A 14092-nucleotide genomic window follows, 5' to 3' on the forward strand; every position below is an offset into this window, starting at 1 on the left:
ATACACATAGACAGGAGCTGGCTGCCACAGCTCTCTAGCCTTCACTTAGGAATGGTTTAGGCAACTAATGGAGTTGACAGCGCCAAGTAGTCTCATTAAGTGGAGGATTAAAGTGTGTTTTACCAGCCGGACAGTGGGGGAGACAGAGCCAGGTGGATCTCTTGAGTTTCCAGGCCAGCCTGGTCTACAGGGTGAGTGCCAGAACAGCCAGAGATACACAGAGAAACCCTGTCTTAAAAAAAAAAAAAAAAAGGTGTGTTTTACCCCGCATGGATTTGGATTTATGGCAGGTTTGTCACCATGGGCCTCTCATAGTGTCCCATGCTAGAGCAAACTGGCTCCTAACCATTGCCTGGCCTCTGCCTGTGGGCTGCTGGCACTGAAGGGAGTCACACAGGAGAAAAAGGAACCTTTACCTAGCTACTGGCTGGTTAAAGTTAGCCAAAAATCCTACCATATGGTTATTGCCCACAACCAAGCAGAAGACATTTGAGGACAGTAGGATTCGCAGAAGTGCTCATTTGGTAGGCAGGCAACAAACAGCCTCTACAATACCAGTTTCTGATATGGTAACTGTAACAGTATATTGTGTTGATTTGAAGGTTTTCTTTTTATTTCTTAATGCCAATATGGCATGAAAGCTTCCATATGGAAATTTTTGAATTATTCATTAAAAATCATTAAGCATAACTTAGTCCAAGTGGGAAGAGGTAAGATGCTTACATATTGCCCTTTGAAATTTCTGAGGAGCTAGAGTAGCTCAGAAATAGGAGGAACACATAATACTGATAATGCTAGCCAGCAGACAGTGGACTGTGTGTGCATATGACCTTTCTGAAGTCCAAATGCTGTTCTCGAGGGCTAGGGATTGAGATGTCACACGTGTGTGGAGCAGAACTGTGGTGTACAGTGTGTGGAACCTGATATATTAGGGTACTGTGGAGGTTTGGGGGTTGTTAGGCTCACCTGGGCACTGGAATTCACACCCACCCACCCCACCATTGACCTTTCTGTCCTGGGGCCTTTATTCTACCCGTTTACTGTGGTATGCGGTTGCAGCGTGTAACCTTTAATGGTAAGATTTCCAAGGGAGATAAATAGCAGCATATGGTGTGTTTGTGTCCATCAGAACTCTTCCACTGCTCCAAGGAGACAGTTCAGAGTCCCTGGATAGTGTGCCTTGGGAGGAGCTGACAATAACTGAATCCCATCTCTAGGTTTTTTTGTGTAAGTATTCAGTTTACACTTGTGGGTTGGTGTTGAGAATCATTGCTAAGGCTGAGTGAATTTGCCCTCACTTGCAGCTTCCTCTATTTCAGAGACACATCGAGAGCCATGAATAGCTTCAATAAGGAAGAGTTTGACTGCCATATCCTTGATGAAGGCTTTACTGCCAAGGACATTCTGGACCAAAAAATTAATGAAGTCTATTCCTCTGTAAGTATGGGAAGCCTACGTCCACAGCTAGGCTGAGTTCCCAGTACAGCAGGAGTGACCGTGTCTTCCTGTCTTGTCAGAATCTAGAGTTTAAATTGGCTGTGGATTGTCCCTTGGTGGCCATGCTGTGTCAGTGACTGCTAGTGGGAATAGGATTGGATGAAGGGAGGGAAGGAGGGGGTTTTCAGTGTGGCATACTGCAGGACTGCTAACTAGGCCCCTGAACCCCATCTCATTCTAGGATGATAAGGATGCTTTTTATGTCGCGGACCTTGGAGACATTCTGAAGAAACACCTAAGATGGCTAAAAGCTCTCCCCCGTGTCACTCCCTTTTATGCCGTCAAAAGTAATGACAGCAGAGCCATAGTGAACACCCTAGCCGCCATTGGGACGGGTTTTGACTGTGCAAGCAAAGTAAGCCTGCTGTTACCCCAGGGCAGGCACCAGTTGTGTGTCTTGGGTTGAAGGGTTGGAGTGCACACGACATCTTGTGTTCTTTGTTCATGGGACTATCCAGTCGATATATAACCCAACACCCACCTTCTCTTTCTTTCAGACTGAAATACAGTTGGTACAAGGGCTCGGGGTACCTCCTGAGAGGATCATCTATGCAAATCCTTGTAAACAAGTGTCTCAGATCAAGTATGCTGCCAGTAATGGAGTCCAGATGATGACTTTTGACAGTGAGGTTGAGTTGATGAAGGTCGCCAGAGCACATCCAAAGGCCAAGTGAGTCCTTTGAGAGCAAACTAAATCCCCATTTTGTTTTCCTACACATGGTAAATGAGGAGGCTAAACCCTGGGTTAGACGCTTGCTCCATACTCAAGACAGGGCTCTCTGGTGTAGATGGAGTATTTACTTGATGTATTTCTTCTGTCCAGGTTGGTTTTGCGGATTGCTACTGACGATTCCAAAGCAGTTTGTCGCCTCAGTGTTAAGTTTGGTGCCACACTCAGAACCAGCAGGCTTCTTTTGGAACGGGCAAAAGAGCTGAATATTGATGTCATTGGTGTCAGCTTCCATGTGGGGAGCGGGTGCACTGACCCTGAGACCTTCGTTCAGGCCCTATCAGATGCCCGCTGTGTCTTTGACATGGGGGTGAGTACGTGTGACTCATTGGAGGGGTTGTCTGAAATAACCAGTCTGAGTCTAGAATGAGTCTTTCATAGACACCTTTTCTGTATAACAGATTTAAACCATCTGCTGTGTGCATTTTTTAAAATGAATCTGGCAATCTGACTTCTGAATTTTCTTGGCTCTAGACTGAAGTTGGTTTCAGCATGTATCTGCTTGATATTGGTGGTGGCTTTCCTGGATCTGAGGATACGAAGCTTAAATTTGAAGAGGTAATTTACAGCATCAGTGACCTATAGGGGCTCTTTTATATATAATTTGCAAGTTACATTTTGGTGTGGTATATAAAATCTAAATGTTTTTACTGATAACAAAAGAGGCCAAACAGACATGAAAGTAAATGACCTGTTGTGTTTCCACTGTGTTATTTTTATTTTGAGATAGGGTCTCATTTTTTAATCAGGCTGACCCTGAATTTGGAATCCTCCTGCTTCAGCTTGTGCCATCATCCCTGGCTCCCATTTATTTTTAATGTTCAGTCTCTCAGGAAATGAAACCATTGTCTGGTGCTTGTGTTACTGCTTGTACAATTGTTAGAGTGGAAAGGATTTTATCTTATTGGCATCTATTTGCAAAACAGAATTATTCTGGCACTTGGCTTCTATTTTGTGCTATTGTTTAATAAAACAATATCCATAGTGTCTCTTAAAGATAGACAGGTCCTGAAAGGAGAATGAGAAATGAAGTGAGTATACTGGTTTCCATGGAGATAAGATGTTACCTTATTGATGACAGACCTGCTGGTGCCAGCTCCCAGGCTCATGTTATGTCCTGTCCTTCAACACAGCAATGTGATCTTTCTGCTCTGTATGAACTGTGTAATGAGTGGCCACTCCCATCTTTCCCTCTTAGATCACCAGTGTTATCAACCCAGCTCTGGACAAGTACTTCCCGCCAGACTCTGGAGTGAGAGTTATAGCCGAGCCAGGCAGATACTATGTCGCCTCAGCATTTACACTGGCAGTGAATATCATTGCCAAAAAAATCGTATGGAAGGAACAGACAGGCTCTGATGGTACGTGGTGGTGGGGATGAGTCATGAAGGTTAACTGGAAATTATCGATGGGTAGTGATTAAGGCTAGTCTGTCTTTCTAGATGAAGATGAGTCCAGTGAGCAAACATTCATGTATTACGTGAATGACGGAGTATATGGTTCATTTAACTGCATTCTTTATGATCATGCGCATGTGAAGCCCCTGCTGCCCAAAGTAAGTTCTGAGCCTGCTCTCCCATAGCAATGGGAATGGTGGACAGGATTCAGGGATATATTAAGGAACGAGCAATGTATATCTTCATGCAGAGACCCAAGCCAGATGAGAAGTATTACTCATCCAGCATCTGGGGACCAACGTGTGATGGCCTTGACCGGATCGTCGAGCGCTGTAATCTGCCTGAAATGCATGTGGGTGATTGGATGCTCTTTGAGAACATGGGTGCATACACTGTTGCTGCTGCGTCTACTTTCAACGGGTTCCAGAGGCCTTCTATCTACTATGTGATGTCCAGGCCAATGTGGTGAGTGAGATTGTGCATGTTTGTGTTTCTCCTAAGCATCGATGCAACATTTGCCTACCATGAGCCAGAGCCTTGGATTCTGTCCCTGGTTCATAGAAACACACATTGAGTTTGAAAGACAGCATGATAGGTAGGCTGAAGGAAAAGGAAGATTGGCCTTGACTATAACTTGCTTGAAGCTGGCCTGTCTCCCCAAAAAGGCACCTTGGATTTGAGCTTGGGTTTTTTGTTTTGTTTTTGTGAAACAGGGGTTCTCTGGCTTTGGAGCCTGTCTTGGAACTAGCTCTTTTTTAGACCAGGTTGGAGGACCTCCTGCCTTTGCCTCCCAAGTGCTGGGATTAAAGGCGTGTACCACCACCGCCCAGCTTTGAGCTTGGTTTTTTTTTTCTAATGGATAAGAAACTGTTTCGAGTTAAATACAGGCAAATGGAAGGGAATTCTGTAATACTGATCTTCAGGTTTTCCCTACGAAAGTTCTTAGAACTATGAAAGCAGTTAGATTCCTTTGCAACTAGAACATTGTAACTAGAGCATTCAAATTAGCATATGTCACCCATAATTCCCTGTATTAGTGAAATTGTACATTGAGTTGCTCCCTGGTGGTGTAGTGAAAGGGCCTGTTCAGAACTTGAGCTTTGACTGTGCCACTGCTTTGTTTTCAGGCAGCTCATGAAGCAGATCCAGAGCCATGGCTTCCCACCAGAAGTGGAGGAGCAGGATGTTAACACTCTGCCCATGTCGTGTGCCCAGGAGAGCGGGATGGACCGTCACCCAGCAGCCTGTGCTTCTGCTAGTATCAATGTGTAGATAACATTCTTGTAGCTCTTACCTGCAAGTTTAGCTTAAATTAAGGGATTTGGGGGGACCATTTAACTTAATTACTGCTAGTTTTGGAATGTCTTTGTAAGAGTAGGGGTTGGCACAGATGCAGTATGGAAGGCTAGGAGATGGGTCACACTTACCTGTGTTCCTATGGAAACTTTGAATATTTGTTTTATATGGATTTTTATCACTTTTCAGACAGACTAACCATGTGCCCCTTAGCTGCTGAGCAAGCATTTGTAGCTTGTACATTTGGCAGAATGGGCCAAAAGCCAATGTTGTGACCCATTTTGAAAATAAACTATCTTGAAATAATTGGGCATTAGGGAATGTTTGCAAATGTCCCTTAAAGAAGGGGCACACTTCCTGCACAGTCTGCTGTAGTCATAGCAGTAAGTCCAATCCACAACACAGCAGAGAAGAAAAAGGTGGATGGGATGAGGCCACACCTTCTGTCCACAGCATCAGTCTGCCTAGCCAGCCCAAAGTGTGTACTTGGCTGTGAAGTTGGGGAGGAATGTCATCTACTTAGGGACCTGATGTCCTGGCTGCACCCCAGGGAAGGCATCTAAGGTTCTTTGAACCTTGCTTGCAGAAGCCTTGAATGTTCCTCAACCCTTGACTTCGCCTGCATTACCACCTAGTAACAGTTGGGAGTATCATACAGCACTTTTCAATCAACTTCCTGTAATAAATTCAACAGCAGCAACTACTGTGTTGTAAATCTTTACCTTGACCATTGACCTTTTATAATCTTTACTCAATTTACACATCTGTTCCTCTGAAAAAGTGAGGCAGGCTAGTTAGCCTTGAAAACTTATAGCTCAGGAGAGACAGTCACAGGCTGTAACCCCAGCACTTGGGAGTCTTGACCAGTGTGGGCTACACTACAGCCCCTGCCTCAGATAAGCAAAAAGGTGTGTCCCGAGGAAAGCCACAAACCCCTGAGGGAGGGGAGGGCTACCCATTGGGCTGCCTGTGCCCTCCATACAAGTAAAAGCTCTCCAGGGTCTCCTTCCTCAGTTGGTGAATCCTGGTGGTTAAGGGCAAAGGTTCCAGTTTTGTCCATACCAACAGCTGTGCTCATACCAGCCAATCAGTGAACTTGATTACGAGGGTGGCTGGGCCCCAGCGAGGCTTGGGTTGTTGGTAGTTTGGGTAATTGGATAACCACCTGGGAAAATTGAGGTCCCTCCAGCTTCTTTGGCAGAAACATTTTCCACAGGGAAGTTTCAAAGGTAATAGACCACACAACTATTGGAAACCCTTGAAAGCAAGGGACAAGTGGGGAGGACACCCAAGAAAGGGCTACTGGGAAAGGGCTGGGAGCCAGTGTGGGCTGCTCAGGAAAGAGCACTAGAAGAGGTGCAGAACCTGGGTTCTCTGTAACAGCACTTAACCACTCAGCTATCCAGCCTCTAAGTACAGGGTTTTTGCTTTTTTTTTTTTTTTTTTTTTTTTTTTTTGGTTTTTCAAGACAGGGTTTCTCTATTTTTTGACTGTCCTGACATTCAGTGCTGGGATTAAAGGCGTGTACCACCAACACCCCCCCAAAAAAGACAGTTTTTTTGAATGTAAAAGTTTTTGACCTTTGAAGAACAGGTTTTCCTCACCTTTGATTGGCAAAGGCTGTTCCCTAGCCTTGGTAGAGCTGTGGTAGCCTACTATGCTCAAGGCCTTGGTTTCCTTCTTGCCACAGGAGACGTAAGCTCAGAAACACAGGTGTGCTCACTTGCACAGGATGTGAAGGTAACTTTGACCTAGGTCTCAAATACTTTTAAGGCCTTGACTTTCTCTGCCTCAGTCTCATGAGTTTACATCGAGCTTTTTGAAATTATTTTTTTATACTTATACATAAGTATAAGCTTGTATGTATAAGTGAGCTTGTATGGATGTTTGTAAATCTGTGTTGCACACAGGTGTGTACGGGCTAGAGTCCAACCTCTCCAGTCTTCTTGGCCACTATACCACTTTAATTTTAGAAGGGTAAAGTAATTTAGTTATAGTATAACTAATATTAAAGCAGCATGCTGTAACTCCAGGAATACAGTGTGTGTTAGTGTGTGTGTGGCATATGTGTATTGGGAGAGGGGTGTGCACACCTTGTACATGTGCATGCATACATGCAGTGCCCAGAGGATGTCAGATGTCCTGTTGTATCACTCAGTCCCTTGAGAGGGCCTCTGTGGACCCCTCTCCCACTCTGGGATTACAGGCCCTGCCACCTGGAATTTCATGTAGGTGCTGGGATCAGACTTGGGACCTCATGCTGGCAAGGCAAGTGTTTGACTCCCTGAGCCACCTTCCCAGCCCCTGAAACTTCCTCCCTGGCCCATTCCCTGCCCAAATGTCAGCAGGCAGGGGCAACTCAAAGCACACATGGCCCCGGAGCTCAGCCAAGATTGGCACCTTGTTCCTGCCATAGAGTTGGACAGACACAGCTGAGACTGGGCCCAATCCAGGCTAGGCACACAGCGCCTCTAGCTGCCTCATCTTCAGTGGGAGTGAGCCAGCGCTACCTCTTGGGCTTGCAGAACCTGGAATTAAGTAGGATTTCTCCTTTCCTCTGTTATTTCTGCACCATTGCCTTGAGCTCCATGATGGTCTTTTAAACCAAGCCCTTCCCCATCAAGTTACTTTTTGATGGGAGAATGTCCTCCTGTATGTATGTTTCTCTTAATTAGTTGATGAGTAAAACATGGATCGTCAGTAGTCAGGCAGGTACTGGCAGGAAGTATAGGCGGGGCTACCGGACACGAATTCTGGGTAGGAGAGAGAGAGACCACCAGAGAGGCGCAGAACAGCTGTTGGGAAGACAGGAAACTGAATGTTCTTCGGTAAGGTAAGACCAAGTAGAAATACATTAGTTATGGGTTAATAATTAAGAGAGAGCTTGCCCGTAAGAAGCCTGAGCCACCAGCCAAACAGTTTATAATTAATGTAAGTCTCTGCATGTTTATTTGGGGCTGAATGACTGTGGGGCCAGGTGAGAAAGAAACCCTGACTACAGCTTTTGGTCAATGTCAGAAAAGCTAATAACTAGGACATATCTAGCCCCACCACTTTTTAGTAGAAGTGTTGCTATTAGTGGGAGAAGGGTTTTAGCTGCATTCGCTGCTTGCTTGAGGGTAGCCAGAGTTGTTCACCTGGCCTAAAGTCTTGTCTGTCTGTCTCTGTTATCCCCACCACTAAAACACTGTTGTAATTGGGAGAAGGGTTTTAGTCCCATTCACTGCTTGCTTGAGGGTGACCAGAGTTGTTCCCTGGCCTAAAGACTGTGTATTCGCCTGTCCTGGCTGGTTATATGTCAACTTGACCCAAGCTAGTCATTAGAAGGAAGGAGCCTCAGCTGAGGAAATGCATCCTTGAGATCGATCCAGCTGTAATACATTTTCTCACTGACTGATCAATGGGGAGGACTCGGCACATGGTGGGTGGAGCCGTCCCTGGGCTGCTGGTCCTGGGTTCTATAAGGAAGCAGGCTTGGGGGCTGGAGAGATGCTCAGTGGTTAAGAATATTAGCTGGCCAGGCTGTGGTGGCTCATGCCTTTAATCCTAGCACTCGGGAGGCAGAGGCAGGCAGATCTCTGGGAGTTTGAGACCAGCCTGGTCTACAAGAGCTAGTTCCAGGACAGCCTCCAAGACCACAGAGAAATCCGGTCTGGAAAAAACAAAAAAAAAGAACATTAGCGGGTCTTCTAAAAGTCCTGAGTTCAATTTCCAGCAACCACGTGATGACTCACAACCATCTGTAATGAGATCTGATGCCCTCTTCTGGCAGAACATTGTACACATAAATCTGAGGAAGGAAGGGAAGGGAGGGAGGGGAAGGGAAAGGAAGGTGGGGGAGGGGAAGGGAGGGAGGGGAAAGGAAGAGAAGGAGAGGGAGGGAGGGGAAGGAAAGAAAGAGAAGGGAGGAAGGGGAAGAGGAGGGAGAGAGGGAGAGAAAGCAGGCTGAGCAAGTCATGAGGAGCAAGCCAGTAAGCAGCACCCTCCATGGCCTCTGCTTGAGCTCCTGCCTCCAGGTTTCTGTACTGATTGAGTTCCTGATTTCTTTCACTGATGAAACAGTAATGTTTAAGTATAAACCTTTCCTCTCCAACATGCTTTACGGGCATGGTGTTTCATCACAGCTATAGAAACTTTAAGATACTATCTTTCTTTTCTTTCTTGTCCTGACTGGAGTTTCTCCACCCTCTTCTCCTCTCAATCCATCCTCTACTTCTCTGCCCCCAACCCCATCCACCCTTCTTCTGTTTCTATTCAGGAAGGCACAGGCCTCCCATAGACAGCAACCAAACATGACATACAGTTGCAGTAAGACTCAGCACCTTCCTTTGTTTTAAGGCTGGACTAGGCAACCTAGTATAAGGAGTAGGGTCCCAAAAGTGGTCAAAAGAGTCAGTGACAGCCCTTGCTACCCCTGTTAGTCCCACAAGAAGAGGAAGCTACACAACTGTCACACGCATGTAGAGGACCTAGGTCAGTCCCATGCAGGCTCTCTGGTTGTCGGTTCAGTGTCCGTGAGTTCTGATGAGCCTAGGTTAGTTGATTCTGTGAATTTCCTTGAGATGTCTTTGATCCCTCTGTTTCCTATAATCTTTTCTCCTCCCTCCTGCCCCCTTATGCATGATTCCCAAAGCTCTGACACTGTTTGCCTGTGGGTCTGCATCTGTTTCCATCAGTTGTTGAATGAAGCCTCTCTGATGACTGTTGGTCTGAGCACCAATCTATGAGTATAGCAGAATATTGTTAGGCATCATTACATTGCCTTTTTTTTTTTTTTTTCTTCCCTAGTCCTGTTTGCTTCTATCCTAGGTCTCTGGGACTTCAGTCTCTGGGTCTTGGCACTCTAGGCAATGTCAGGGGTGGGTTCACTCTTCTGGCATGTGTCTCAGGCTGGACCAGTTACTGGTTGGCCACTCCCACAATCTCTGCGCCACCCTTACCCCAGCACATGCCATAGACAGGTCAGACTGTAGGTCTAAGGTCATGTGGCTGGGTTGGTGTCCCAATCCCTCCACAGGAAGTCTTGTTTAGTCATAGCAGATGGGCAGGTACAGTCAACCTTTCCACTATTGCTAGAAGTCTTTGTCAATTCCTGGGAGTTTCCCTTGCACTAGGTTCCTACCCTCACCCCTAAATGCCCCTCTTTTCCAGTCGTATCTTTCAGTATCCACCCCTTGCTCCCTGATCCTCATGCGCCCATCCCACCCACCCCGTCCGTCCATCCACGATTAGTTCTCCCCAGGGAGATCCAAGCATCCCCTCCTTCAGTCCTCCTTGTTACCCAGCCTCTCTGGGTCTGTGCATTGTATCATGGTTATCCTTTACTTCACAGTGAATATCCATTTATAAGTGAGTACCTATCATGCTTGTCTTTTTGGATGTTATCTCACTCAGGATGTTTTTTTTTTTTTTTTTTTTTTTTTTGTTTTTGTTTTGTTTTCTAGTTCCATCCACTTATCTGCACATTTCTTAATGCTGTTGTTTTTAACAGCTGAGTAATACTCCATTATGTAAATATATCACATTTTTTTTACCTATTCTTCAGTTGAGGGGACATAGAGGTTGTTTCCAGGTTTTAGTACTCTGAATAAAGCTGCTATGAACTTAATGGAGCAAGTGTCTTCGTGGTGGTGGATCAGCCTTTGTGTGTATGCCCAGGGGTAGTATAGCTGGGTCTTTTCCCTCCTTTTTAAATTTAAATTTGAAACAAGGTTGTTTTACATGTCAATCCCAGTTCCCTCACCCTCCCTTCCTCCCCCTTACTACCCCCACAAAACCCCAGCCCCTCCACTTTCTGCTCCCCAGGGAGGGTGAGGCCTTCCATGGGGAGTCTTCAAAGTCTGTCATATCATTTGGGGCAGAACCTAGGGCCCATGTGTCTAGACTGAGGGATATCTGTCTGTGGGGATGGGCTCCCAAAGTCCATTCGTATACTAGGGATAAATACTGATCCACTACCAGAGGACCCATAGACTGCCCAGTTCTCCTAACTAACACCCACATTCAGGGGGTCTGGTCAGTCCTATGCTGGTTTCCCAGCTATCAGTCTGGGGTCCATGAGCTCCCCCTTGTTCAGGTCAGCTGTTTCTGTGGATTTCTCCAGCCTGGTCTTGACCCCTTTGCTCATCACTCCTCCCTGTCTGCAACTGGATTCCAGGAGTTCAGCTCAGTGTTTAGCTGTGGGTGTCTGCTTCTGCTTCCATCAGCTACTAGATGAAGACTCTAGAATGGCATATAAGGCAGTCATCAATCTTATAGGGAAAGGGCATTTAAGGTAGTCTCTCCACTATTGCTTAGATTGTTAGCTGGGGTCATCCTTGTAGATCTCTGGACATTTCCCTAGTGCTAGATTTCTCCTTAAATCTATAATGACTCCCTCTATTATGGCATCTCTTTTCTTGTTCTCCTCTATCCTTTCCCTGTCTCAATCTTCCTGCTCCCTCATGCCTGCCTCTCCCCTCCTCCCCTTTTCTTTTCTCCTAACTCCCTCTCTAGCTGGGTCTTGAGGTAGATCAATTCCCAATATTTTGAGGAACCACCATATAGATTTCCAAAGTGGTTGTACAAGTTTGCACCCCTACTGGCAATGGAGGAGTGTTGTGTTGCTCCACATGAGCTGTCACTTGTGGTTTTGATGTTAGCCATTCTGATAAGTGTAAGATAGAATCTCAGTCATTTTGATTTGCATTTCCCTGATGTCTAAGGATCTTGAACATCTATCTCTTCAAATGTTTCTGGGACATTTGAGATTCTTCTGTTGAGAATTAGATTATTTGGGTGTTTTTGATGCCTAGTTTCCAGAGTTCTTTATATATTCTGGAGATTAGACCTCTGTCAGATGTGGGGTTGGTGAATATCTTTTCCAGTCTGTGGGCTGCTGTTTCGTTCTATTGACTGTGTCCTTTGCCTCACAGAAACTCTTCAGTTTCATGATGTCCCATTTATTAATGGTAGATCTCAGTGTCTGTGATGTTGGTGTTCTGTTCAGGAAGTTGTCTCCTGTGCCAATGCATTCAAGGCTATTCCCCATTTCTCTTCTATCAGGTTCAGTGTGTCTGTGTTTGTGTTCAAGTCTTTGATACATTTGGACTTGAGTGCTGTGCAGGGTGTTAGATTTGGATCTAATTTGCATTCTTCCACATGCAGGCATCCATCCAATTAGACCAGCATCATTTGTCAAAGAATGCTCTCCCCCACCCCCATTGTATAATTCTGGCTTCTTTATGGAAAGTTAGGTGTCAAGAGGTGTGTGGATTTATGTGTGGGTCTTCAGTTCTATTCCATTGATCCATCTGTCTGTTTTTGTTTTTATAGCTCTGTAGCAGAGCTTAAAAATCAGGGATGGTGATCCTCCAGAAGTTCTTTTATTGTACAGGATTGTTTTAGCAATCCTGGGTTTTTTGTTTTCCCATATGAAGTTAAGTATTGTTCTTCCAATGTCTGTAAAGAATCGTGTTGGTGTTTTAAAGGGGGTTTCATTGAATCTGCAGATTGCTATGGATAATATAGCCATTTTTACTATGATAGCCCTACCAATCCATTAGCATGGGAGATTTTTCCATCTTCTGTTATGTTCTTCAATTTCTTTCTTCAAAAACTTAAAATTCTTGTTATACAGGTTTTTGACTTGCTTGGTTAGAGTTACACCAAGATGTTTTATGTTGTTTATGGCTTGTTGTGAAGGGTGTTGTTTCCCTGATTTCTTTTTTCAGTACATTTGTCATTTGTATATAGAAGGTCTACTGATTTGACTTAATCTTGTGTCCAGCCACTTCACTGAAGGTGTTTACTAACGAAAGGGGTTCCCTGTTAGAATTTTTGGGGTTGCTTATGTAAACTATCAGGTCATATGCAAATAGGGATACTTTGACTTTTTCCTTTCCATTTGTGTCCCCTTGATCTCCTTTTGTTGTCTTCTTGCTCTAATTGGAACTTCAAGTGCTGTGTTGAATAGATATGAAGAGAGTGGGGGGCATCCTTGTCATGTTCCTGATTTAATCACTTTGAGTTTCTTTCCATTTAATTTGATGTTGGCTATTGGCTTTCTCTATATTGACTCTATTGTACCTAGGTATGTCCCTGTTATCCCTGATCTTTACAAGACTTTTATCATGAAGGGGTGTTGGTTTTTGTCAAAGGTTTTTATTCAGCATCTAATGAGATATCAGTGGGGTTTATCATGGCTGGAGCAAGAGGCTACAGGGGACAGCAGAGTCTGCAAAGGCTTGGGCTAATTCTAATATCTCTGCCTTGATACGTGCTATATGTGTTATTTGTCTCTTGCAGCTTTTAGTATTCTTTCTTAGTTCTGTGTGTTTAGTGTTTTGATTATTATATGGTGAGAGGTCTTTCTTCTCCAATCTATTTGGTGTTCTGTAAGCATCTTGTACCTTTACAGGTATGTCCTTTTTCACGTTAGGAAAATTTTCTTCTATGATTTTGTTAAAAACATCTTCTGGGACTTTGAGCTAGGATTCTTTTCCTTCTTTCATTCTTATTGTTCTTAGGTTTGGTCTTTTTTATAGTGTTTCAGATTCTGGATGTTTTGTGTCAGAATTTTTCTTTTTAGGTTTAACATTTCCCGTGACCAATGTATCTATTTCGTCTCCTGTGTCTTCAATGGCTGAGGTTCTCTCTTCCATCTCTGTATTCTTTTGGTGATTCTTGCATCTGCTGTTCCTGTTTACTTATCCAGATTTTCCCTTTCTAGAATTCCCTTGCTTTGTGTGTTCTTTATTGCTTCTGTTTCCATTTTCAGATCTTGAAAGGTTGTTTCCTTCAACTATTTGTTTTTTCTTGACATTCTTTAAGGGGTATATTGATTTCCTCCAATTTTCTGATTGTCTTTTCCTCAATTTCTTTAAGGGAGTTATTCCTCTTTATGGATCTCTGTCATCTTCATTTTAAGGTAATTTTCTTGTGCTTTCGGCTGTGTTGGAATACTCAGGGATTGCTGGGCTCTGGCTGTTACTCTGTTCTTGCACTGATGCTTAGGTATCTGGATTTGGACTGATTGTAGGCCTAGGTGCCCATTTCTGGATTTGTCTTTGTTGAGTGAGTGTTTTCTTCACTGTTCTGTGTCCTCTCCAGTCTTCTGGCTGCAGTGTTCTATGGCTGAGTTAAAGGGTCTCTGCCTGAGTTGAGGGCTGGATTTCTGATGATCTAGATGGCA

The 14092-nt window shown here is 44.5% G+C and overlaps 1 protein-coding gene and 1 non-coding gene across 2 annotated transcripts; both read left to right on the top strand.

Moving 5' to 3' along the window:
- Window positions 1-267: 267 nt before the first annotated feature.
- Window positions 268-399, top strand: LOC127237609 (small nucleolar RNA SNORA42/SNORA80 family). The gene has a single exon (XR_007835864.1). It is a non-coding gene; the product is annotated as a small nucleolar RNA SNORA42/SNORA80 family (small nucleolar RNA).
- An 874-nt stretch (window positions 400-1273) lies between these two features.
- Window positions 1274-5620, top strand: Odc1 (ornithine decarboxylase 1). The gene is made up of 9 exons (XM_051205962.1): window positions 1274-1437; window positions 1679-1852; window positions 1995-2167; window positions 2321-2537; window positions 2702-2785; window positions 3426-3588; window positions 3670-3782; window positions 3875-4089; window positions 4752-5620. The coding sequence occupies exons 1-9, from the start codon at window positions 1336-1338 to the stop codon at window positions 4894-4896; spliced, it is 1386 nt and encodes a 461-aa protein (XP_051061919.1). The 5' UTR covers window positions 1274-1335; the 3' UTR covers window positions 4897-5620.
- The last annotated feature ends 8472 nt before the right edge of the window (window positions 5621-14092 follow it).

Source organism: Phodopus roborovskii, unplaced genomic scaffold (assembly GCF_943737965.1).
Source record: "Phodopus roborovskii unplaced genomic scaffold, PHOROB, whole genome shotgun sequence".
Taxonomy (NCBI): Eukaryota; Metazoa; Chordata; class Mammalia; order Rodentia; family Cricetidae; genus Phodopus; species Phodopus roborovskii.

Bases quoted from the DNA above. Each gene is read 5' to 3' on its own strand.
- Odc1 (XM_051205962.1), top strand. From the start codon at position 1,336: ATGAATAGCTTCAATAAGGAAGAGTTTGACTGCCATATCCTTGATGAA. The intron at 2,538-2,701 runs GTGAGTACGTGT...TCTTGGCTCTAG, and splicing joins GCTGTGTCTTTGACATGGGG to ACTGAAGTTGGTTTCAGCAT. The intron at 3,589-3,669 runs GTACGTGGTGGT...CTGTCTTTCTAG, and splicing joins GGAACAGACAGGCTCTGATG to ATGAAGATGAGTCCAGTGAG.